Consider the following 26,585-nt stretch of genomic DNA (forward strand, 5'->3'; position numbering starts at 1 on the left):
ATAACTGGTATTACCTGACCTGTTTTCAACCTGACCTGTTATGAACCTGACTTGTTTTCTGACTTGTTTTTAACCTGACCTGTTTTTAACTTGATCTGTAAATGATCCGACTTGTTAATGACCTGATATTATATTTACTTGACTTATATATTACCATGGACGAAATAATAAGATTTTAATAAAATTATGAGTTTCTTAACTTAGGATGTAATTAAAAAATTAATATGATTAATTTTTTAATGTTATAATAAAATATTTATTATGATAATTAAATTAACAAATAAACCTATTATATAAAATTATTTAATAAAATTAATAAAATTATTTAAAAGTAAATTAGATACTAATTACAACCCTCAACCTCGAGTTGAACAAACATTTCCTTTCCTTTTCTTTTTTGGGTAAACTACTTCAATGGTCACTAATGTTTGGGTAAGTTTTTGTTTTTACTATTGATGTTTCAAAAGTCACAAATTGGTCACTAAATTATCGTTTGTTACAAATTGCTCACTTGCCGTTAACGAGCGTGACGAAAAACACACGTGGTCTGTTAAAAGCTGTTAAAAGGCTTCCTGGATGGTATAATTATACAAATAGTCCATTTTATTTATATATTCTTTCAATTTGATCCTAGTTTTAATAAATTAAAATATATTTATTTTTAATTCTTATAAATAATGATATATTTTTATACAAAATAATTAAATGTTTAAGTCCAACGGCTTTAAAAAATGAAATAAAAAATGTAAAATTAGTTATAAAAACAAATTATAACAAATAGGGTATTTTTAAACACCCTATTCTTTGTTATATCTTACCATTTTTCTATAATGACTAATGAGTTAATTAGGATCATAATTATCATTCTATTCTTGATTTGTTAACTATTAAAAGAGGTAACTTTTTAATGAAAATTTTACTTCAATAACTTTTAGTTTTATGGAGTACATAATTTACAATACTTCAACAATATACATGTATGAAAAATACCTGTAAAATGTATTTCTTTTTGTAAAATGGAAACTGTAATTTAAAAGAAAAAAAAAAGGCCTTCGATATTTTCACTCAATCTTCCAGGCAATAAGGAACAGGTTGAATTCCGATGTAGTGTCGACGCCTAGTGTAGAATAATACTTACTTTCACTGTCGTTGTCTCCTCTGTAGCCACTTCCTTCTTTGTCACTCTCCGATTCGGCCATCACCAGCTTGAATATAAACACACCGTGGCCGGTACCAAGGTTGCTGAACAACCAGTCATGGACATCCCACATGACTTGAACCGGTTGCTTATCAACCAGAATAGTCTGGTTCCCTCTGAATTTCCATTGCAAATTCTTGACATGAACCAAAACTACACCATCCATGCTGATCCACATTTCAGGGTCCTTTTTTCCAGATATTGAACTCTCAACAACGATGTCATATTCTCTGTTTTTTTTATCGAATCTAGCTTGGGTCGCGTACAAATTCAGCCAGATCGACTTCAAAACTGGATTTAAAAACTATAACTAGTCACGTACTGCCAGTGATTAGTTCATGCCACCAATAAGGGAAAAACAATTGGTACAATATGCATGCACATCCATAATTTCTATGTTACTAAAAGATTTTCAATCAAATGCAATAATCTTCTCACCGAAGATCAGGAGCCATGAACAAACCTTAGGGGTTGGTGATAGCGGGGCAGCACCACAGATGAGAGTGAAATACCCTTTGTTGCCAACTTATACATGGCCTCTGAACCAGCTTGTTGCTGCTTGAAACTCTTAGACTCAAGAAGGTCCAGAAGCAGCTCCAGTCCTGGAGGGAATTGTTGAGCACCATCAATTAGGAAATGTAACCCAAAAATAGAAACAACTAAAGGATATCATTGTGAATGAAAAAAACAATGTCACAACATATAATGTCTATACAGTCTCGTGACTTTTTGCTACTACAAAAACTATTGGTTTAACCTAACTGCAAATGCAAAGTATAAAAGAGCCAAAAGCTAGCAAAAATAAACTCACTTTTCCATTAATTTTTTTCCTCCAATCTCTTCAATGTCTTTGCTACACAATCTTTAGTTGGCTGCAATATTACAAGGTATACTAAATGAATATCAAACTAGGAAAATACACAAGTCTTCTGACTATAAATTCTTAGGGTAAGCAAAAAGAATTAAATAAATTAATTTGAAACAACATGGTAAAAGCAGAATCCTAAAGCATACCTGAAAAATGAACTCTCCTTCCAGGAGTTTCTGAACAACTCCAGTCCTGATAAGATCTACAACATTATCCTAAAGAATAGAATAGTTGTAAGCACCTCTAGACTCACTTTATAAAAACTGCAGTTCAAGTTTAAAACAATACAGTGAAACAATGCCCTCTACCTCATTATCAGCAAGGCCATATAGGGAAAATGCAGAATTATGTTGCAGTGGTCCACTTTTTGAGTCAAGAAGATTTAGTAGTGGCGTGATTCCACCATTTAGTATAATTCCAGCTTGATTGTGTGTGTCCTGCAAAATAAAAAACATTAATTGATAAAGCACAACCCTAAAAATCCATTAAACATCTAGGAAAGAAATTAAAACAAGTAATTCAGCATAAATACATATGAACTCATCAACTTCCTTAAGCCCTGTCACAAACATGAGACTTACAGTTGTTTCAAATACCATGCAGATAATTTAAACCTTGAAAGACTGCAAATAAATACAAACCTGGGCCAACCGTCCAAGTGCAAATGCAGACATTTCCTTGAGTTGCACATCTGAAGATGTAAGCATTTCTATTAAAGGGGGAACATCTCCTCTTTGGACAATTGTGTACCTGTAGAATTCCATCTTCAATAACTTTTAACAGAAAGATATATTTGCATACTGATAAGTTGCAGCTATGCATACTGATAAGGTCCCTCGGTGGCAATCTTATACAGACCGTAAAGCTGCAACTGCACCTCGTTAGGAACCTTCTGCGATAATCGATCCGCCGCAACCGCCGCCACGAACGCCGTTGCATCACTAAACGCATCATCCAGCTCCGTACACTCTACCCCTTCCCATTCGTCGTCATCATCATCCTCGCCAAGGCCATCACCGCCGCTGTCGTTCCTAAGACTCCCCAATTCGGCGAGCACCAAATCCGATAGTAGAAAACCCGCATTTTTTGGCGCCACAGTTTAAAAGAATGACCAATGGGACCAGTTTTCAGCTCGTTCATTTTAAAAGAAGAAAAAAAAGAGCAAGGGAGCCCGCTTGTTTTTGGCGCCACAGTTGTAGCCTTATGGCTTAAGCGAGGGAGAAAACCCGCGTGTTTTTTAATTTCATTTTACATTGTATTTTTGTCTCTTAGTTTTAAATTTATTCAATTTACTTCAAAATTAATGATTTAATATATTAATTTAAGCTTCATATTTCAACTTTTTTAATTTAATCCAAATTTAATGTTATAATTTATTAATTTAAGCTTCATATTTAAAATTTGTTCAATTTGATCCTTATATATTTTTCAATTCTTTCAATTAATATATATGTTTATATTAATAAATTAATATATAATATATAAATACTATATAGTTTATATATACTAATGAACTAAATAATATATAGTTTGTATACACCATATACTATATAGGTTATATATACTAATGAACTATATAATATATAGTTTATATATACTATATAATTTATATATAGTAATGAACTATATAATATATAGTTTATATATACTAATGAACTATATATATTATATAGTTTATATATACTAATAAACTATATAATGTATATTTTAGGATTTAGGGTTTAAAGTTTTTATATATAGTTCATATGTAAATTATATTATATAGTATATATAGTTTATATATATATTATATAGTATATAAATATCAACTATAATATATATATATAGGTCACATGTAAACTATATAGTATATAAATATCAACTATAGTTTATATATATAGTTCATATGTAAACTATAGTTCATATGTAAATATTAACTATAGTTTATATGTAAACTATAGTTAGTATATAAACATAGTTTATATGTAAACTATAGTTCATATATATAGTATATAAATATAAACTATAGTTTATATAAATAGTATAAAATATAGTATATAAATATAAATTATAGTATGTAGTTTATATAAATATAAATATAAACTCTACATCATAAACCCTAACCCTAAACTCTACACCCTAAACATTAGACCCTAAACCCTAAGCCATATATACTATATATATATAAACTATATAATTTTTATATATATATATATATAATATAATTTATACAATATATATTATTTATAATTATACATAATATATAAATATAAATTGTATAGTTTATATATAATTCATATATAATTTATATATAAACTATGTAGTTTCTATATGGTTCAATAGTTCATATATAAACTATATAGTATTATAGTTTATACATGGTATATATAGTTTATACTTTATACATAATATATATATAAACTATATAGTTTATATATATAATACATATACTTTATATATAAACTATATAGTTTATATTATATATATATATATATCTAAGTTGTTTTAATTTTTTTCTCAACTTATTACTTATTTATATTTAGTAATTGGCTCATAACTTTTTAAATGAGTATAATTTAGTACATTTTGTATTAATTTCAACCTCAAAATTTAAAATTATTTCGATTTGATTATTTTTGTGTTGTTTAATATATTTAAATTTTTATTTGTAATTTCATATTTGTTCAATTTAGTCCTCCAAATTTTATTTGCACATGAAATTGACCCATACTTATTACTTATTTCTATTTTTAAATTGGCCCATAACTTTTTAAATGGGTATAATTTAGTACTTTTTTGTATTAATTTTAACCTCAAAATTTAAAATTATTTCGATTTGATCCTTTTTGTGTAGTTTAATATATTTAAATTTTTATTTGTAATTTCATATTTGTTCAATTTAGTCCTCCAAATTTTATTTGCATCTGAAATTGACTCATACTTATTACTTATTTCTATTTTTAAATTGACCCATAACTTTTTAAATGGGTATAATTTAGTACTTTTTTGTATTAATTTCAACATCACAATTTAAAATTATTTTAATTTGATCCCTCATCAATGTGTGTTGTTTAATTTATTTAAAATTTTATTTGTAATTTCATATTTGTTCAATTTAGTCATCCAAATTTTATTTGTATATGAAATTGATCTATACTTATTACTTAATTCTTGTTTTTTTAATTGGCCCATAACTTTTTAAATGGATATAATTTAGTATTTTTTGTATTAATTTCAACCTCGCAATTTAAAATTATTTCGATTTGACCCCTCATCAATGTGTGTTGTTTAATTTATTTAAATTTTTATTTGTAATTTCATATTTGTTCAATTTAATTATTAAATTTGTATTTGTCATAAAATTGAACCATGATTATTTATATTCTTAGTAATTTACTCTAAATCATATACAATTACAAATTGCAATTAAACGTTCGCGAAAGACGAAAATAATTAATCCAAAAATAAAAATTAACCCTATTTGATCTATCTGTATCTGATAGAGATCCGACTTGAATTTTATCTGCCAATGATGTGACCTGATCTGAACGAGATCCGCCTGAATTCCATCCGAACCTAAATTAACCTGCTTTTTAACTGCTTCAGACCTGAATTGTTTTGATCTGAACTGGCAACGATCCGAACTGAAAATGACCTGACCTGAACCCGATCTGGATCTGGTGTCAAATCAACCTGAAAATAACCCGAACTAATTTAACTTGACCTGAACCCGATATGAATCTGATGTCAAATTTACCTAACTTGACATGTATCCGATTTTACCCGACCTACCATGATCCGACTGAAACCTAAACGATTACCCAATTTTACAGCCCTAATAGTGTTAGATGGTCTCGTGGACAAACAAGCACTCACCACTAATTTATTGTAGAACCGGCTTACTTTTTGTCTAATATAAATATTGACACCGTCTCATAAAATAAATAGCGCTTGTGGCCCAATAGATAAGGCGCCTGACTTCTGAACAGGCATATGTGGGTTCGAGTCTCACCAGGTGTGAGCAATGGAATACTTGAAAATAAAGTACATCCCAAACCATACATCATTGCTTTTGTTGTGATCAAAGGTTTTTGTGGGCCAATGAAATATTGGAAGCTAGTATATGTCGTAACCGGTTTTAGGGCGGAATAATTGTTTAATTATTTTTAAACGGTTACGACTTTAATTTGGAAAAATGAGTGATTTTGAATTGATTTTGATAGAAATTGAAAAGAGTCGTCATCAACTTTTGGATTAGGTAGGTCGAATACCTAAAAACGTCTTTTAAAAATAATTTTAAGAAAAATCGTTTTTTAAAACAAAAGCTGGTATGCGTTTACCAAAGATTCGATTAAAAACATATTCGAGAGTTGGTTACGTATGGGGAAGGATTAGCACCCACAACACCCAAAATTGATATCGTGTCTCTTAATCATTGTCGTAATAGTGGAAATCCTGAATCGAATATAAAATTAAATTATAATCAATTTATTGAAATTAATTAATTTCCTTTGAATTGATTAGTTCTTGAAATATATTTGAATAAATAACATAAAATATTGACAACTAGATATTTTACAAATAAATCAGATTAAATAACATGGAATAAACATTTATAATATATGTAAATATAAAAGGATAAAAATAAATTTAATATATTTATGTATATAAGTATATATGATACAACATGTGTATGCAATGAAAATAAAAATAAATAAATTAGTATATACACAAACATAATATGTACACGAGGGTAACGTGCATAAAAAATTAAAATAAAACCTAGGCCTATATGCACTAAATTACATATTTACACACTACCAAGTAACCAGATTTTATGAACACACAAAAATATAATAAAAACCAATTATTAGTAACCTTTACATGTTAACACATTATTGACGAAACTAGATAAGGGATAAGGATCAAAATAAACTAAACAACTAACATTCAAACTAAATCCTAAATGAGACTTTAAATAGCGACCAAGATTTTAAGATAATAATAAAGGTAAAGTCAAACTTCCCAACAAACACACGAAAGACTAAAACAATTAAACACCAATAAGAATAATTAAACGAATAATACGTAAACAATTAAGCATACAAATTCAAAGATGTAAACGGGATTGACTATCAGACATGAAACAAATGCAAACATAAAACACATTTGGTATATTTCCTAAAAATAAGCATTCAAATAAAAGAAAACAGTGGTTAAATTTGATGAAAAATAAAAGGGAGAGCATAATCGAAATTGAGATGTAGTTAAAGGGACTCGAGTAAAATTTTCCCAATAAAGACCATGAGCTGTAAGGAACCAACATGAAATACGCGTAAACTTAAGAGTTAAAAAACAAAAATTCCAGAAATCCAATGGAGGACCAGAATACAACTTATTGAAACTTAAAGGGATCACTCGTTGAATTGTCCCTAACTCTCGAAACGCCGCCGTTTTCATCATCCCCTACACCCTGATTTGAGTAAGAAAGAAACCCTTACCCTCATTTGATTAACTCACAGCCGCAATCCCTCTCTCAAGCCTCCTCTCTCGGTCGAAAACTCAAGCCCCTCTAATCTCCGACCGCTGCTTAACCAGTGGCCCTCTCATGCTCCGATCAGCACCTAGCACAACTGAAAAGGGCTAAATGGACACCCAAATCGACCTAAGAACCATCTATTTCCCTCCTAATAACCTGTTTGAAACCCTTCTCTAAATTTACTCTGCAATTAATCCTAATCTAAGAGCTACCTACCCACTGACCACCGATGAAGACTTGAAACAGAGCTAGGTAAAATGAAACTAATTTCCTCTTCTATTTCTATATTGCTTTTTTTTTTAGTTTTTGAAATAATACATGCACATTCAAATAAACATAAAAAATAAAGAAGAAATCTAAAGAAAACCATAGGAAACGTCTTTTTCTTGTAGTGCTTTTTTCGAACAGAATATGGAAGAGCTTACAATATTTTCTTTTTTTCATCAGGGAAACCCATGTTACAATGCTTGAACCGAATTCCCCAGGGAAAGAACTTCACCCCGTTACAATGAATCCTTAAAAATGTAATGCTCTACTCTCTCTTATCGATGATTTTTCCTCTGTGTTACTATTTTTTCTGGTTCCCCTTCTTTGCGTTCGAGACTCCCCTCATTTATAGTTGCATTTGGTCATTTTTTAATGGTATTTTGAGTGGGTTTACCACTAGAATAATGATAAGATCTCAGTATCTCACCGAATAGGTTAGTGGATTTTGTGATTTGGTCTGATTTTTTAATGATTTGGTTGAAGTTGGCGTAGGCAATGACGAACGTGGCCTCGGTGATCTGCGGTGAAGAAGCGCTCGACAGTGGTTTGGCTGGAGCGTGCACTGTTGCGGCTAGATGATCACGGGCGGCAGCAGCTTGTTTCAACTGTTGGGGTGGCAGCTTGATGGTTTTAGGGTTTCAAAAACCCTAATTTCAGATGGGTTACACTGGGCCAGTTCGGGTACCCTCGGGTCGGATCTGGATCCGGGTCATAAACGTGGGTTAGAACCTTGTAGTGGACTATTGGTTGGCCTTTTATTTAATTTGTAATTGGGCTTGGCCTGCACTTGAACTTTATTTGTAATCTGGACTTGGGCTATTTGGTTTGTAATGGTCCTGCAAATATTATAATATAATTCGAATAATAATAATAATAATAATAATATTTATAATATTAATAATAATAATAATAATAAAGGTACAAAAAATTAGTGTCTACAGTATCATTAAAATTTTTCAATTGCTTTTTATGTTTCCAATACTTAAATTAGAATTGAAAGAAAAGGTCGTTGTGACGAGTCCGATTGTTTTTATGTTTAATATTATATTTAAATATGAAATTCGTAATGATGACATATGGAGAAAAAATAGCGAACCATGAGAAATACACATTAAGAAGTAAAATTATAACACAATTAATACATTACTTTAAGGACGTAAATATGATAAATCTTACACACATTTAACAATAAATCAAATCAGAAATTCAAAAACATTTGTTGCATTTTTTATTATGATGTTCCACTCTTCGTAATTAGTAGACTCGTAAGAAATAAAATTAAAATTTTCAATTCTTTATATTTTTTCTTGTTGTCGTTCAAGTATAAATTGGAACCATGTTTCTAGGTCTCCATCATCTATGTTTGTTGCTTCGTCATTTGTTTGAGTTGTTGGGACGTTCGAGCTGAAAGCACCATCCTCAACCGTACGAGCAAGGTCGAGATCATTGAACTCTACAAAAAATTGACATTAGGAAAAGAATAGTTGAAGTATTCTCAATCATATCAGCAAGGTCGATATCATCACTAAGATGAAACCTCGTGTATGATAGTGGAATTCTATAATATAACAAGGATATTATTCTATTGTTTTGCTAGTTGAACCCTTCTTTGTATATTGAACTTCAACTCATCTAGTTGATTTTTTTAAACATATGATTAAAGATTTGCAATCATAAAAAATAGTTGCCATGGTCGCAAAAAACTCAAGATTGGAAGTGAAAAACTAAGGGTTTTCTAGACCGGTAAAATATTCACCGGACACGTATTTATAGGAAAATAGTTTGTGAGCTGAAAATTTTATGGCATGATGTATTATATTAGATAGCTATTGAAATGCAGGTTGTACCTGATATGAAGTGATATAACAGTACTGAAAATTTTCAAAAATGAGTTGACATTTCACTAAAAAGTTACTGAAGAGGATTAATGGGGCACTAAAAAGTTTTTAGAGAGTATTAATGGTATGTTTTGACATTTTTCGGGCATGGTGCATTATTAGAGATGACATTTCACTGAAAAGTTACTGAAGATGATTATGAGGCACTAAAAAGTTGTTGACCTTTTCTGGTATCCTATATTAATAATGGCCCGTTCTGAAGAGTATTAATGGCTCGTTTTGACATTTTCGGGCATGGTGCATTATTAGAGATGACATTCACTAAAAAGTTACTGAAGATGATTGATGGGACACTGAAAAATTGCTGGCATTTTCTGGCATCATGCATTATTAATGGTCCATTCTGAAGAGTATTAATGGCTCGTTTTGACATTTTCGGGCATGATACATTATTAAATTGGCTTACTTTATCTGTATCTTCAGCAAAAACCTTTATCTAAAAACCTTTTATGAAGATATGGCTAACAAATTATTCATTTTCGTTTACTCAAATAGCGAAGTAACTGAAAATGAGTTCGATGTTGTGTTTCTGTCACAGAAGCCTATAAACATGATGTTACCTGTCGATGTATCGCATCGACAAATGAAAAAAAATTGAGAGCAAACTTGGAGCTTCTATCTCATGTTTGAGCTATCGACACCTAATTTCAGAGAATCTGATCAAATATGGAGCAATCCAGTTTGACGACGATGATGATGTAGCTTTTATGGTTGGCCTACATCAATCTTCAAATAATCAATTGGTTGAGTTATACGTTGAAACTGCATATTTTCTTACATTCTCAACTGCTGAACATGAAGAAGTAGGAACATCAGAAGATCTAGATGACCTTTTCGGGCGACTCGGTGAAACCCTTGGTGATTTTAGCAAGGATGATGAAACTTTTGTTCCACTGATGCTAGACGATGACACACCAATAATTGATTCTTCTGATATCGTCGAGGCTAATTCAGAGGGCTAAGGTTTTGATATATAGGGTGATATCTGAGAGGCAACAGCTGCTCGTGGTCATGTACACTCAAATTCTCAGCGAGGTTGGGCACATTCAACAACACCCAGTTAACCCGAGATGCCACAACCCAAAATTTTTCACTATCATCATCCAGTTGCAATGCATGATATAAGTTATGGTGTCATGAAGAATCCTGAGATTCATGACATGCCGGAGATATGAGCAACCCACTAGGGTACATCAGAAGAATGATCAACAAAGTTGGAAGTTGGGTCGCAGTTTGAAACTAAGAAAGATGCCCAACAAGCAGTTAAAGAGTTTTGTCTAAAAACTCATATGTAATTCATTGTTGCTGAGTTTGATCAGAAGACAAACCTTATCGGGTGTATAAACAACAATTTCAAATGTAAGTATATGATACGTGTGTCATACCTACAGTGGAAGATGTTGTAGGAAGTCATAAGGTTCTACAACCAACACAGTTTCACATTGACGTCCTTGACACAAGACCACAAACACTTGAATTCTGATGTCATATGTGCATACATTAAACTTTTGGTGGAGAAAAATGCAACGATCCTAGTTTCAATGATAATAACATCAATTCAGAGGTTATATTACGTCTTACTACAAGGCATAGATGGCGAAAAAGAAAGCTATGACACTTTTGTATGGTGAATGGGATCAGTCGTACAATGAACTTCCACATTTGTTGCACGCAATGAAATTCATCATCCCATGAACCATTTTTTGCTCTTATACTTATCCTGCGACCATGTTTGATGGACATGTTATCCCAGGGAAGAGAATTTTTGAAGGCTTGTTCTGGGCTTTCGAGTCATCCATTGAAGGTTTTCATTACGACAAATAAATGGTTTAAGTGAATGGTACTTTTTTGTATGGCGTATACAAACACGTCCTGATGATAGCTGTTGCACAAGATGGTGACAAAAACATTGTCCCAATTGCTTTTGTCATTGTTAAAAATGAGTCAGAAGAAACATGAAATTTTTTCCTATTAAACTTTCCCTCTCATGTTGTCACTCAAGATGGGGTTTATATGATCTCTGATTGTTCACCTGGGTTGTTGGCCATGATTAATAGAATGGAAAGTAAGGGGTACCTCACCATGCATTCCCAACATATTGCATCCGTCATATTGCGTCAAATGTCATGACAAGGTTTAAAAATAAGAAAATCAAGAAAGAGATTATCAACATGGGTAACTTATTATTTTTTCCCTTCATTTATGTTCTTTATTTATTATTATACTTAAATCTAACTTTTTCAGGATACGCTTTACTTCAACCGAACTTCCGAGCAAGGTTGGAAAATATGAGGAAATACGGACAAGAGGTTTATAACTTTGCAACTGAAATACCTCAAGAAAGATGGTCATAGACATATGATGATCAAGGTCAACGTTAAGGTCATATGACAACAAATCTTGCTAAATGTACCAATTCAGTACTTAAAGGGACTAGACATCTTCCGATGACAAGTATTGTTTGGGAGACTTACTTTAGATTGGGTAAACTATGGGTAGACAAATTTTCCCAAGTGAAGGCAATGATTAACGAAGGCAGAAATTGGGCTCCAGAATTGGAGAAAGCAATGAACAAAAGTCAAACACATGCAACATCAATGTATCTTCATAATTTCGCCAGATCGATTCTGATTACATTGTCCAAGCACTTGTTCGACCACAAAAGGGTGAAAATTCTGCCACCTACACTGGTAATTTGAATAGAATATGGTGTGATTGTGGTCGATTTCAAACCTTTAGATACCCATGCGCTAACATGGTAGTTGCATGTATGCATGTCAACGTATACCCATACTCATAAGTTGATGATTGTTGTAGCGTGTATACTATGTGAAACATATATAGTTGTGAATTTAAGTATCTCCTAAATGTTGCATATTGGCCACCAACTATTTCTGAGGAATGGTTGCCCAATCCACAATTACGAAGGAAGTTAAAGAGTCATCCTGAATCTAGTCGAATTCATACTGATATGGATGATCTACAACGAAAGCAAGGTCTATCAAAGCTTTGTGGCCACTGTAGAGGTGAAGGCCGCAATAGGAAGAAATATCCACATCTTCCAAAATATTGATCGAGCCGATAAACCTTCATATTTGTATAGTTTCAAATGTTGTCTGTTGCACTTGTTTTGGATAATTTATCAATATCAATAACCATATACTTAACTAAACTCAAAATCATGCACATATTTAACTAAACTCATATTCATACATATATTTAAAATATTTTTCAACAAAATAAACAACTTTTCCTCATCTTTTTCCTTTAGATAAGTCATTTGTTGCGTATGTTTTCTAAGTCCCCCTCCCCTTCCCCCTCCTCCGTTTTTATCTCCTTATATTGATTAAGAATCGACTTTATTGACTCTTTCACCCATTCCTCATTTGAAGACAAGCTTGAATCTAAAGCATCAATATCAGGGTAATTAGAAGCAAAATGATCTTTCGAAAATTGCCTAAAATATTCTTCCCACAACTGCATGATTTTGTTCCCATATAACTATATCAATTATCCCAACTCCTTTATAGATGAAATATTCTTAAAATGACCGTTGGAACTCGTCACGCCCACAGGACGAGTTCCAACGGCTATAAAATAGATATAATTCAACGGAACTCTTCACCTCGAAGTGACGAATTCTAACGTTTTTTTTCAATTTTAATTTTAAGTATATTACTGGAAAATTTAATAATATTTTAAAACAATTCATCACCTCGAGGTGACGAGTTCCATAAAAATAATAAAATAATACATTCGTAATAAGTAAATAATATCTCATGGAACTCGTCACTTTGAGGTGACGAGTTCTCCCTGAATTGTAGTAAATGTTGTAGATCCCTAATTAAAAATTAAAGTGCCCTGAAACTAGGAATGGGCATAGGTCGGGTTGAGTCGGGTTTTTGGTCCACCCATCCCGACCCGAAAATAAGGAGTCCTCTACTCGAAACCCGACCCCACCAAAACAAATTTCACCCGACTCGATATATAACTTAAAAACCCGACCTGACCCGAAATAATAAAAAAATTATTTTTATTCAATTAAAACAATGACTTAATTGAAAAAATTAATATATAAAGGGGTATTATTATAATTATTCCTAAATATATAAGATAAAATTATATATTTTACGGGTCGGGTCAGGTATTTTCCATCCTAAACCCGACCTCGACCCGAACATCACATTTAAAAAAACCCAACCCAAACCCGATTTTTTTTAAAAAACCCGACCCGATTGGTTGGGTCGGAACCCTTCGGGTTCGGGTCCCATGCCCATCGCTACCTAAAACACTACATTTTTATTTTTAATACTGGTAATGTGCCAAAAAAGCCATGATTCGATCTTATTAGATTGCAAGCCATTATTGTGGGCTGCGATTGGTCTGGGAATCGGACCTGGGGAATATTTTTATACCAAAGATTGAATTAGGTGTAGTCCATGGCTGTAATAGAAAACTTTTAAATATCGCAAATCTCAACCCTCGAAGTAATCTACATGGGATATAAACGAAGAGAAAGGGCATTCTATATCAACAAAAAGCACTCGGTCAAGTATTAATTACCAATTTTCATACCCAATTCTGCATATAAAGCGCAAGCAGCAACATCAGATATACACCCCTCTAATTATACCAAAAGATGTATTGTCCATAATCAGCAATTTAGCATGTTAAAGCTACATGTTTAAGAAATAGGCCAACCAAGCATTTTCTTTAGGCCTTTCCTCTCAGAGATCCATTTCAACCAAAATTGCTCTAGCTTTACAAGGGAAAGACTAATCTCTATGCAGTTCATCCGCAGGTGGTGGAGCAAATCTAATATTCGCTGGCCGTGCTACCACCACAGCTTCATCTGCAAACATTGCTTTAATAAAGGATGGAGTTTTTAGGGGCCGACGACCGGTCATTCGCGGATATACATCTTCGAGAAAATAGTAGGCGTGACCAGCTATCATTCCCTAGATAAACCAAATACCGAATTTCATAAAAACAAAAGCTACAAAAGTATCAATGAAAACCGTTAACCATCAATAAGCAAAAGTTGAATATGGAAGCAGTGAGGATCTAAGAAAAGTGACAACAGAACAGGTGGAAGTTTATAGGGGCACAAGATAATTATACGGCAGTCTGACGGTCCACCAAATTTACTCTCCCCCCCCCATAACTCCACTTTCCTTTTTCTAAGACACAACAAAGCTTTTCCAACGGCGAGAAAAGATGAAAAAAGGTTTATCATACAAATATAGCTCAGTCCACTCGGCTGAACATGCTACAATGGATTTTGGAGAAACACAAAAAAGTAATGCAACACTATCCAAATGTTTCAACATTAAAGCAGGCTCTATAAGGGAAACGTACCAGGAGATCCACCCAAGCACTAGCACCAACAAGGACAGAGAATCCCAAAAGCACCTGAAAGAAAGGGAAAAGAAGCAATTACATTCTTTTACTAGAAGTAGGATCAAGATCACACAAGGGAAGTAAAACTTTAGTGCAATGGGAAATCCACAAAAGCAACCTTTTTTTCTTGGTTGAAACATGAAATTGGTTTGAAATAGAAACTAGATACTTGAAGAACAGTAAGAGAAAAAAGGATAGAATGAATAGAGGCACTCACCCAGGGTAAGTAAGCTGCTGTAAAGGTAAACAGACCCAGGAAACTCATATGTATAAAAGGATTCTGTTTGCTCCACACATAAACCTACAACATGTAGTACAATAAAATGGATTCCAAAATGGATACCAGCATATGCTACTGGTAAACCATATTTTGCAGGTAAATGAAGGCAGACATACTTACCATCATGAATGTCAATGAATTGCTTAGAAATATGATATTGGCAAATGATGCCGACAGATAAGGTATCATTCCTCCAATAAGAACTATGCCGGTTAAGACAGATGCTCCAAACAAGAGCATGTAAAAGAAATCTGCAGTCCTTCCCCTGAAAGAGTTCTCTTCAAGGAGCTTGCAGTACCGAGCAAGAAAGAACATGTGAAACATGAAATCCAAATCTGGCATTACCAAAGAATACAGTGTTAAAGATTTAAAATAATTTGAGAACATACCGATTTCAATCATATTCAAAGTTATCACCCATACATGCCTAGAACACTATCAATTTCAAAGATGTTTAAGGTCATTGGTGGAATAAACTAAGGAGAAAGGAAACAGAAAGGGCAGGAAGAGGTGCATAGACTATGGACTCAGTTCTTCTTTAAAAACAATTTTATACCTCATTTCACTTTTACCTACTCAAAATTATCTAAAACACAGCTGCATTTGCATACTTTTCACTAAAATTGAAGGCAGACATAAAAGAAATAACACTCTTTTGTTCCATTGGGAATACATCTTTAGCAATAACATGCACAACATTCTACACAACATTGTTCTGAAGGCATGATAAACCAGATATTTCACGACACTCAGACATAAAAGCACATGAAATTTACCCATCTTGCGGAAGTACAGAAAGTTAGTAATGAGGCGCCAGAGCTGGTACTGCTTAACCACGAGCTTGGGGTTCAAGTACAGATGATAAGGTGATATTATCTGCAAAGATTCAGAAAAATAAATTATATTAGCATAACAATCTGAAATATATCATAAATTCTTTTTAAATGGACATGGAAAACTAATAATACCCAATTGTCTATTATACTCCAAAAAGATCAGATAAGAGGAACAAACTACTACTTAGTTTTGCCAGCTCAAATTTCCAACTAAGTTTCTCAAGAAATAAAATTTCGAAACATGAATAATAAAATGAAAAACCGTGTGGCAAATCACAACAGGGTCGCCAAATTTACAAAATTGAGACGAGCACAAATCAAATCTGCAGAAAATATTCATATCCCTTTGCATATAAATGAAAAGGGAAGCAGTAATTAATCAATGGAAATTAAAGGCACAATTTCAATCCTATTGCTCAGATAGAGAAAAACAACATCAAAACAAAAACAAAAGCAATAAAAACATATTCTAATAAAAGAAAAAGAGACATACTTCGAGAGAACAACCGATAGTGGTAACTACGGCAGCTGTAAGGTACGAACGGGTGATGATAGGCATCTGCTTATACCATTCTTCAACAGCTTGAGCCATTTTCTTTTTCTTCTTCTTTTTAACACAGAAAGTTCTCTTTAATTCTAACAATAACAAAATTGAAACAAGATAAATTAAAGGCCAATTCGATGATATCTCCAATTCGATTTTCTGGGATTTGGGGTTCTTCAGGATTGAAACAGAGATTAAAGAACACCCAAAACGAAGAAACGCGAGGTGGAACAAAAAGTATAATGGACAATAATTGGTTTCGCTGTATACTTCGCGTCTTGTTTAATGACAAATCCTGACGAATCAGAGAGCGTGTGGTTGTCACGGGCCAATCACATTGCATTCGATGCCCAATAAATAGTAAACCATGGCATAATCCTGAATATTTAAGTAAAAAAGAGTTATGTGCAAACCATGGCTAAATTATTTATTTGCAAAGAAAAGGGTCTAATTAAACATATTTCTAATTAGTAATTAAAAAAATATTTCCCCTTTTTAATGTTTCTTTTTACACATTTAATTCTTTCTAAGAAAGATTAATATACTTATATTTAAAATATTATATATACATTAATAATTTATTTATTAAAAAAATTATATTAAATAAAATTTGAGATACTAGAAAAATGTATAATCTAATATTATAATTGTTCATTTTCTCTCTTAAATCATGTGATCAAAGTTTGATCTTTATTCATAGAAATAGAGTTCATTTTGAACCATAAAATGATCTCAATATTTAAGGAAAATGTTGTTATCTCTAAAATATTTAGATTTAAACAGCTGCGTCTATAAAATTATTATTTGATATATTGACAACAAATTTTTTAACTACAATATATATATATATATATATATATATATATAATTTTAAAATACCAATATGTTCAAATTTCTTAATTCCACTTGTAAAATTTAAAAAATAATAATACAATCAATGAATTAAATATTTAATGATGTGTTGCTCAAGGATGGTTCGGCAGTCTCAATTGCTGTTGAAATTCCCTGCATGCTGCAGCGTTGTGTTGGTTGTCACGTTTTTGGTCATTCAGAAAACTAATGTGATCAGAAAATGGTTGTTTGAACTAAGCAATGGGAAGTTTACTGAGGTTGGAAAAAAAGCTCTGAAGAGGTTGGTGCGGTGGATCGGGTCAATAGGATGGTTTCCCTTGGAAAGACTGTTGATGTTGCTAATAAGAGTAATGCCAAGTCTACTGTGTCTTCTCAGGTTGAGAGAGAAGGCTCGCCTAGGAAAACTCATAGGGTAAAACTGTTTTAATCAGTTGTGAGAGAAAATATGAGCTATTGAATGATGAATCTAAGAAAGATGACAGGGTGGATGTTGCTAGAATTTGATTCAGAGTCTGAAACAGAATAAAAACAGGGCAGGGACGGGAGAAAAGAATATTGTGGGTGCTACCACAGGTGGAGGTACGTATGGCTTCTAGCTCATCTTCATGAAGTTGCTTGTCTGGATTCTGGAATTTTAGAGGGTTGAATCATCACCTAAAGCAAGCTAATGTAATTGGTAGATGTAGGTCTAATATGTTTTTTTTTTATATATATAGAAACTAAGGGTTAAAGAGAATAAGGAAGAAGAAATTTGGATTAAATGGTTTAGGGGATAGAATGGTGTTCATAACCATGGTTTTGCTGTAAATGGTAGGCTGTGGCTGTTGTGGATAAATTATTATTATTTTTTTGTACAGGTTAGGGTGGTTGGTACAGCTGATCAAAGCATTACTTGCTTAGTTAGTTATAACAACCAGCAATTTTATATTCTTGGATTTTATTGGTGGCAATTGTGGGATTGAGACAAGGGGATTATTGTCTCATCTGTTAGCTCTTAAAAAGGTAATTGGTGATGTGCCTTGGCTTCTTGTAGGTGATTACAATATCATTTCGCATCATTCTGAAAGTTCTAACTGTTCTGGTTTGCGTTCTCTTTCTGTTGATATGGAAGATTTTCAAAGATGCGTTGACTGTATCCAAGTCTCGGATCACGCATGCAGTGGACCTGTATTTGCATGGAGAAACCATCATTTTGGAGATTCCTTATCAACTCCTTGGCTGAATAAATGAGTTCATAATTTCTCCAAGATTTTCTATTTCTATAAATGTAGGCTTGTGAGGTTTGTTAAAGGAGGAAGAGGAATGAAACAGGGGACCCCCTAACCGTGTGTTATCCATGAATGTTCTGTCCAGATTATTGGATATTTCTGCTGAAAAGAGAGTATTTAGATATCATCCAATATGCCACAAAGTTGAGCCATCTCATCTTCTAATGGATTACGATTTGCTTATTTCTATTAAGAACACCTTCGACTTCAGTGACGGATACATGGATGATAATGGAACACTAAATGATAAGGTGGGGGGATTAGAGATGATTTTTTATGCTTGTATACTCAACATATAGGTTGTATTCACAATTGTCTCATGTAGCAGTGTTTTTTGCTTTACTGGATTAAATGAAATCATTTATCCATAAAAATATTGACTAAAATAAATAAGCCTGTCAAAACCTATTTCTATACTTCCAGGGAATCAGCAGAAAACTCATACTTGAACAAAAGAAAGCCAGAATTATTCGTTTCTTTTCCTAGACTTTAAGTCGACAAATAGGATCCGAGCACGAATATTAGCACTAAAAAAGGGCTGTAATTTCAGAAGATTGTAGTAACTGAAGATGAAATTTTAGATTTTCAACTCTCCCTTCAACAAGCTTCTACTAATAAGGCAACAATGATGTTTGGCCCATGCCAAGTTATACTTTAAACAAAGGCATGACATATGCTTGCCCGAGACAAAGCTTGATCATGTTCATTTTCTAATAAACAAACTGATGAAACAACTTCTAATTGTGGAAAGTGTCAGATAAACCAACTCTTCGATCACATAATGAATGAAGAAATCAACAATGATCTCCCCTAAAGAAAGCTGCAAACTGCTATGTCACATACAAATTAAAAAATTTTGCATGCATCGTGAACCATTCCAGTTCTACTTTTGGTTCTGCTTACATCACTCAACTGGAAAAGTCACTAACCCTCTGAAACATGCCAAAACCATCTCTTTGTGTTCTCCTGGAGGAAAAACAATCCTACGAACAAAGCATTCTCCTAACGGATTGGGTGATATTGAGCGGATACCCTCTTTGGAGGCAACTTACGCAAGATGTACAGAACTAGAGCTGAAGGTAGGATCTCAACCAACTGCAATTTTATCAACAAAAATGCATGTTTAGGAAGATGCAAGTGTGAGAACAGAACTACAGAGTAAACTGGAATCGTGAAATACCATGTAATAGATCAAGTTCAAAACTGGATGATCCAAAACATCAAGTGACACATCCACATCAAAGGCAGATAAAATAATCTGCATTTAGAGAAATTAGGAGGAAAAGAAAAGCACATAAAGCAGTAGGAAAATGTCTACCAAATAAATGAACAAATCAGTGGCACAATGTTATTTTTTTCCAAATGATTGATGGAAAGTGTTTTTGTTCCTCAATTGTTGTCAAGCTAAAAGAGTCTAGGCCAAAGATCACCATCTTACATAACTTGTTTTATGAGAAACAGAAATTACTCGTAGCATTCAACATTGTGATCAATTACTATAGCCAGGACAATCTATGTCAAAACCAGAGAAGAAAGAACTCTGGTGAAGCCTGGCCTCATGCCTCTCCTCTCTCTCTCTCTCTCTCTCTCTCAAAGGGCAAATCCACATCTTTTTACTTACATCAGATATTCAATCGTTCACACCTATTCCTGGGAGTACTTAGTGAAATGGAAACTATATGTGTGTCTTATACATATCATTAGCAACAATGTCTAAAAAAACTCCAGGAAAGTTCAAGCTTTCAATTTAAAAGAAAAATAAATGGAATAAACACATCATGAAGTGTGGAATTTTTCCTTGGAAAGTATTGTTTAAAGTCTTTTACCTCATTTTAATCTTTTTTCCCCCTAAAAAAAAAGGCTAAAAAATACATCTCTCAGAGGTTCCCTCACAGGTGAAGCATGTGGAGTGTCTAAATGCATGCATGCTTGAGAGCTCAGATTATTAGTTTGCCCAATATGCAAAATCAAATGGACTGTCATCTGTTGAGAACAGACACTGCTGTATGAGTTACATACAAGAGACATATCAAACATGTAGTAGTTTAAAGAGCAACATTTTCCGCCAAGCAATAAATCGTATAGCTTGAAAACATGTCACAAAGTTTGGTCAAGAAATAAAACGTACCACAAAGCACCTAATAAGGAAGCAGGTGAAACAAATGGCTGTAACAGATCCGACCTACAAACAGAAGCGACATCAATCAAATAAACAATAGTAATGTTGATAACATCGCACAATAATGATGTCATGCTAAAAGCCATGTGATTAGCACATAGAAATGCATGTTAAACTTTTTAGTTATGTCATACTTTTACCGAAAACGAATTTCTATTTAAAAGAACCATATAGGAAGGAAAATACCTCATGAAGCTTCTTCCTTCTTCCTTTTGATTCAATAGGGAATCGTCTTAGCATGAAAAATAATCTGGAAAGAGTTGAGTAGTAGTATTTGGTCATTTTAGAAATTCAAACTCCAATTATTCACAAATATTGTGTTAACAAACCATAATTACCTTCCTCCATACAACAAGAATCCTAATGCGGCTATAAATGACACCACTGGAGAAAACAATAACGAATAAGTGTCAAGAGTTAAAGAAATAAGACTTAAAAGAACATAAGATTTCCATTAAGAAGAATGAACAATACCCAGAGATAAACCTTGCGAACTTTTTTGATGAATCACTGTAACACTTACCTGCAATAAATATTTTTCCAATGAATTCCACCACACTGTTGTCATCTATCCAGAGGTATACCCAGACACAGACCTGAAGTCAAAACATCATTTTTAACTTTACTAGCACATTTAAGTATGTGTTAGAGGCAGAGCTATACTGGCAGGAACCTTGGAGATAAAAACTCAACAGAGAAATAAGTTAGCATATATAATTATTTCCTTCACACATTAACCTAGTATTAACGACAGTTATTTGCAAAGTAAACAGCACAAGAGAAGGCAAGTTGGAACACACCTGTATAATGTAAATAACAGCATTGATTGACACATAAAAAATTCTCAGTTTATCCGTTGGTAAGCTTCTTGCCTGCTCATCATGGCAAGGCAAAATGTCACCGTTCCTCACGGACAAGCCAAATTTGACATCATTTCACAAGAAAACAATTAAGAAAATGTTCTTGCCTGATGGTAAATCTCCGCCCAAAACAGGACAAGTAATGTGTATGTGGAGAAAAATAGAAGGCCGGGAAGATCCAACAGTATAAGTGTGAGTACCTAGTTCAAGAAGTTACAGCCCACATTAGTATCAACACTTGTCTGGATTAGATAATAATAACTTAGTTATACAGTCCTTATTCTCTCAGAATAGCATCCTCCATTATTTCCCTTATGCAACCCAAGAAACCTTAATTTCTATGAGGAATTCAAACAAGAAAGACCTAGATTATGAAGCAGAAAGAGTGGAACGAATTTGCTAATCACGCCCAACTATGAAATGTAATCTTATCGGTTATCTCATTTCAAAAACAATGTAAGCTTTGTTTCAGACAAGTGCTAGACCATCTGAACCCATATCTTTGATCCTATAGCAAACTAACCTTGGGATGCAATAGAAATACTTGTTTGTGAAATCCAAAAACGATTGCACGCACTGCAACAACAAAATGTTCACGAACGAATAATCAAACTAAAACCCTAAATCCTAACAAAGATGTAATAGAAAACACTGCATATGTTTTGAGGACTTTGAATATAACCTCCATTAACAATGAAGTTCATGAGATGGAAAACTTTCTGTGTCGTCCAACCATATTCCGGAACTCTCAATTCAATCCTTATCAATTGTATCTGCACATTACAAACACCAAAAATTACATACGAACTAATCCCGTAGCCTAACACTGAACAATTTTCTAGAAACTGAAATCATTAACAATAAAACATGGAGTGAAATAAACATTTAAAAAAAAAAGCTTTGATTGTATATAAATTATTTACCCAAGGGCATTTAAGTCAAAATAAATTAACAAATAGTTGCAGGAGAAAATAGAGAGTCCATACTACTCACTAGGTAACCAAACTAAGTCAGTCCGAATCCAAATTTTACTGGAAAGTATTAACATAAAAATAAAAATAAACAAACAAATCTTCTAATCAGCACTGATCGAAGCAGAAAACGAAAATAAAAAAAATCGAACAATCAAATAAAAACTCAAAAAAATTGAAGGGAAGAAGAGAAAAATGACCAGGGCAACGAAGGAAACTAGGGCATAAGCGGCGCAGAGAGTGTAGAAGATGCCATCCTGCCACTTAGTGGACTCATTGACCTCGTCCCACCAATCGGACAGCAGAACAGGAAGCTCCAAAGGCATCAGTGGCATTTGTATCATTCTAACCATTTTTCTTATTTCCCTGAGCTTTACCGGGAAAGTCAAAATCCCTCGGGCAGACAGAAGTGGAAGAAAACAAAACAAAATAGCTGAAAGAGAGGAGAAATTTTGAAAAGCCGAGGACGCGAAAGAAAATAATACAACCGTGTGAGCCGTGTGAGTGACACGTATAGGAAGAAAAAGAAATTTTCTCTCTCTTCTGCACCAGACGGTCCGAAACGATGGACCTAATATCTAAGTTGGGTAATTAAGTAGAGGAAAGCCCTTTTGTTTTGTTTTCTTTTCTGTGCCGCTCCTTCCCCTTCTCGACTCCACCTAAGCTTCTACGAGTTCGTGGTAGTTGTAAACTTGTAATTTCAAATTTTCCTTTTTCTTTTGTTTCTTTTTCTTCTTTCCTGACGTATTTATGCTTCAAATGGGGCAAGCCAAAATAAATAAATAAAACAAATCAATGATTCAGTTGAAAGTGATTTCAATATGAATTAACATAATAGTTCAGAATCTATATAATAAAAATTTTAGTATTTAAAATTAATAAAATATTAAACAAACTTATTCTATTACCTAAATTTAAAATGTCTAAAATTATTTCTTGTTTTTTTTTGTATTTTTCTATACTAGGTTAGTTTTGGAATTTTTTTATATAAATCTTAAATTTAATTTTAGTTATAGAAAGAAAAGAAAAATTTCAAGAGAATGAATTAGAATGTTTTTAGTGGATTTAAAACCTATGGCCTAAGAGAATATGAGACAACATGAATGAATAGTTTGATCAATCGACCAAATACGTTTATTCGATTAAATTCAGAGAATAAATGTCAGTAAAATAATAATTAAAATAATTTCTATTGAATATAAAATAATAAAATCAATAACAATTCAAGCTCGTAATCAATCAATGTTATTTTAAAGTTTAATATGTATATCATTCTCATTCTAATCATACCTAATAGAAATTCAAATTATGTTACTATACAGATACATTAATAAACAATTTTGTTATATTAAAAATTAATTTTTTTAATAGATAAATTGAATATCGAATATCTATGTGTTGTGCAAGTGAGATTTTTTTAATAAAAAATCATTGAAATAATTTTTATGACAATATTTATAACTTTTCATAAATTGCAAATAATATAAATTAGTATGATTTTTTTTAACAGGAGAAAAAATTACGTGGAAAAACCTCTGCACGTTAATGAATAGTTTATTTTAGATATTATTTCCTTTCCTATTAAAAATATACTTTCATTTTTATTTTTTTTATAGTTTTTTTCCTGAATAATGAATTAACTTATTATTACAATAAATTAATTAAAAAATTGAAAATTGAACCTTAACTTTTTCTTTTGTTTTACACTGCTATTAGGAGTGTTTTGGCAATTTGGTATAATTGTTCATATAATTAGTATTTAATAGCATGGATAATTTAAATTATTAAATTCCAGATCATATATAATAATTTATTAGTAAAAGTGGCATGAATTATTTTATCTTTCATAGTTAAGGAGATCGTTGTTTTTAAATGTCGCAGGTTTAAGCACAATTAGCTCAAATAAAGTGATTGAATATTCATTGTGAAATAATTAAAATTATTTAATAAAATATATATTAATTTATAATTACATTAGTTTAATAAAAAAATAAAAGAGGTAAATTACACCAATCATGTGAAGTGAGTGAAGAAGAGGATCACATCCACATGTGTCGCATATGCTACATGTCGTACCGAGCAATTGGGACCCACAATCATGAGGGAGTTACTAAATGAACATCTGCCTCGATGATGACGTGTCCATGGCCCATGGTCGGTTTAGGCGGTGCCTCTTATGGAATTTTCCATTATAATAAACAAAAAACAAAGCTCTATTACGATTGATTTTTATCATATCTCCTTGACGTCTGTTCTTTTAATAACTTTTCGTTTTATATTAGATTAATTATAAATAGGATGAGATGTAGAAGAAGCAATTGCATAATAATTCGTGGTCGTAATAAAATAATGATCGTGCATAAACTAATAACAAAATCATATATCGCAGAATCTCTTAGGAATTCAACATGATTGTCGGTAGGAAAAGGAAAAAAAAAACCGATGGTCGTTATTTTATGAAGCCCTAGGCTTAATAAGCAGTAAATGGCTCCTTAACATCGAGTCGAGGTTAGCCAACTTAGAGGCTGGTTCCAACGTGGATTAAACATGAAAGTCATTCACATAGTTGCTAAGGATCTTTTTAATTAATTAGTTCATATCTGCAACTCACATTGCACAACACATATTTAGCCGGAGTTCGCTGCCGCCTCTTTACTTCTTCCTTTCCAGCCAATAATCAGTAACCAAAAACTGAGTCTTCAAAGCATACCAGCCGCAATCTGCTTTCCCTATTTAACCACGAAATGTTCAAAAGCTACTTTGTCCCTCCAACTCAAAACATGGTGAAATACTCAATTTCCTTCTCCAGAAGTGATCCTATAATTCCCCTTGTTCATATTATAACAGGAGCAGTTGCAGTTAGACCCAGTCAAGAGTTGGATTTTCTATATTCCATCTCAACTTGCTAGGTTGGAGAAACTACAGACAATATAGAAGAAAGTTGTGCAACATTTGCTAGTCGCCCCTTGGGATTTTCCACCCTATTAAAGACTACTTTTTAGATAGATAATTGCACAGAAGACAGGTATTGTATCTTGTGGATATTACATTGCTCGTGGTTGATTATAGACTTTTTTCTTATTATTTTATTTCCATTTTTGTTGGTATGATAAGTAGTATCTAGGTACTTACTTGACGTGTTGTATTTGCTAGGACCAAGGAGTACTGTTCTATCTCAGAGCTTCAACTCACTATATTCTATGAATTTATGTTTTTCCAAAACTAATAGATTAACTAATTAACAATGTACGAGTGTGTATAAGATTTAATTTAGCAAATGAATATTTGTTCACTTTGTTTATAGATTAACTCTAATATTCTGGTTTTAGAACAACAAGAGGAAAAGGTAAAGAAACTATATATTGCCCTCACAGCTGCTCCTGTACCAATTGGAATAATAACACACTATATGAGCACTGAATCAGAGTATGTCCTACTTTTCTGAGAAACCGCTTGAAATTTGTAGTCTTTCCTTGCAGCCAATAACGGCAGTAGCAAATTAGTAATAGCAGCATAGGCCATGTCCAATGAGCTAGCGCAAAAGCAACTTCCATCTATATTGGAACGGTTTAAGGCTCTATTGAAGCAACGGAAAGATGAGCTTGAGATTTCTGGTAGCAGTGGTGATGATCAGTTGGTGGCAACT

General features: G+C 32.6%; 3 protein-coding genes and 1 long non-coding RNA gene across 4 annotated transcripts; 1 reads left to right on the forward strand and 3 right to left on the reverse strand.

Annotated features, from left to right (window-relative positions):
* Positions 1-50: 50 nt before the first annotated feature.
* LOC120137096 (derlin-2.2-like) lies at positions 51-17,018 on the reverse strand. Its single transcript, XM_039152947.1, has 8 exons — positions 16,759-17,018; positions 16,206-16,305; positions 15,550-15,764; positions 15,367-15,450; positions 15,108-15,161; positions 14,522-14,707; positions 523-526; positions 51-62 (listed from the first exon to the last, which is right to left on the reverse strand). The coding sequence occupies exons 1-6, from the start codon at positions 16,855-16,857 to the stop codon at positions 14,525-14,527; spliced, it is 735 nt and encodes a 244-aa protein (XP_039008878.1). The 5' UTR covers positions 16,858-17,018; the 3' UTR covers positions 51-62; positions 523-526; positions 14,522-14,524.
* On the reverse strand, positions 2,010-2,786 carry LOC120137097 (ARM REPEAT PROTEIN INTERACTING WITH ABF2-like). Its single transcript, XM_039152948.1, has 4 exons — positions 2,708-2,786; positions 2,375-2,503; positions 2,213-2,281; positions 2,010-2,070 (listed from the first exon to the last, which is right to left on the reverse strand). The coding sequence occupies exons 1-4, from the start codon at positions 2,771-2,773 to the stop codon at positions 2,017-2,019; spliced, it is 318 nt and encodes a 105-aa protein (XP_039008879.1). The 5' UTR covers positions 2,774-2,786; the 3' UTR covers positions 2,010-2,016.
* Positions 7,569-8,654, forward strand: LOC120137099. Its single transcript, XR_005517406.1, has 3 exons — positions 7,569-7,836; positions 8,032-8,108; positions 8,335-8,654. It is a non-coding gene; the product is annotated as an uncharacterized LOC120137099 (long non-coding RNA).
* A 2,765-nt stretch (positions 17,019-19,783) lies between the features above and the next one.
* LOC120137072 (tobamovirus multiplication protein 1) lies at positions 19,784-23,421 on the reverse strand. Its single transcript, XM_039152930.1, has 11 exons — positions 23,140-23,421; positions 22,651-22,741; positions 22,492-22,544; positions 22,076-22,168; positions 21,909-21,980; positions 21,632-21,704; positions 21,447-21,492; positions 21,295-21,358; positions 21,058-21,111; positions 20,110-20,187; positions 19,784-20,024 (listed from the first exon to the last, which is right to left on the reverse strand). Exons 1-11 carry the CDS (start codon positions 23,290-23,292, stop codon positions 19,932-19,934), a joined length of 870 nt encoding a protein of 289 aa, XP_039008861.1. The 5' UTR covers positions 23,293-23,421; the 3' UTR covers positions 19,784-19,931.
* Between the last annotated feature and the right edge of the window lie 3,164 nt (positions 23,422-26,585).

This window comes from Hibiscus syriacus, unplaced genomic scaffold, assembly GCF_006381635.1.
Source record: "Hibiscus syriacus cultivar Baekdansim isolate YM2019G1 unplaced genomic scaffold, ASM638163v2 tig00110647_pilon, whole genome shotgun sequence".
In the NCBI taxonomy this organism is placed as follows: domain Eukaryota; kingdom Viridiplantae; phylum Streptophyta; class Magnoliopsida; order Malvales; family Malvaceae; genus Hibiscus; species Hibiscus syriacus.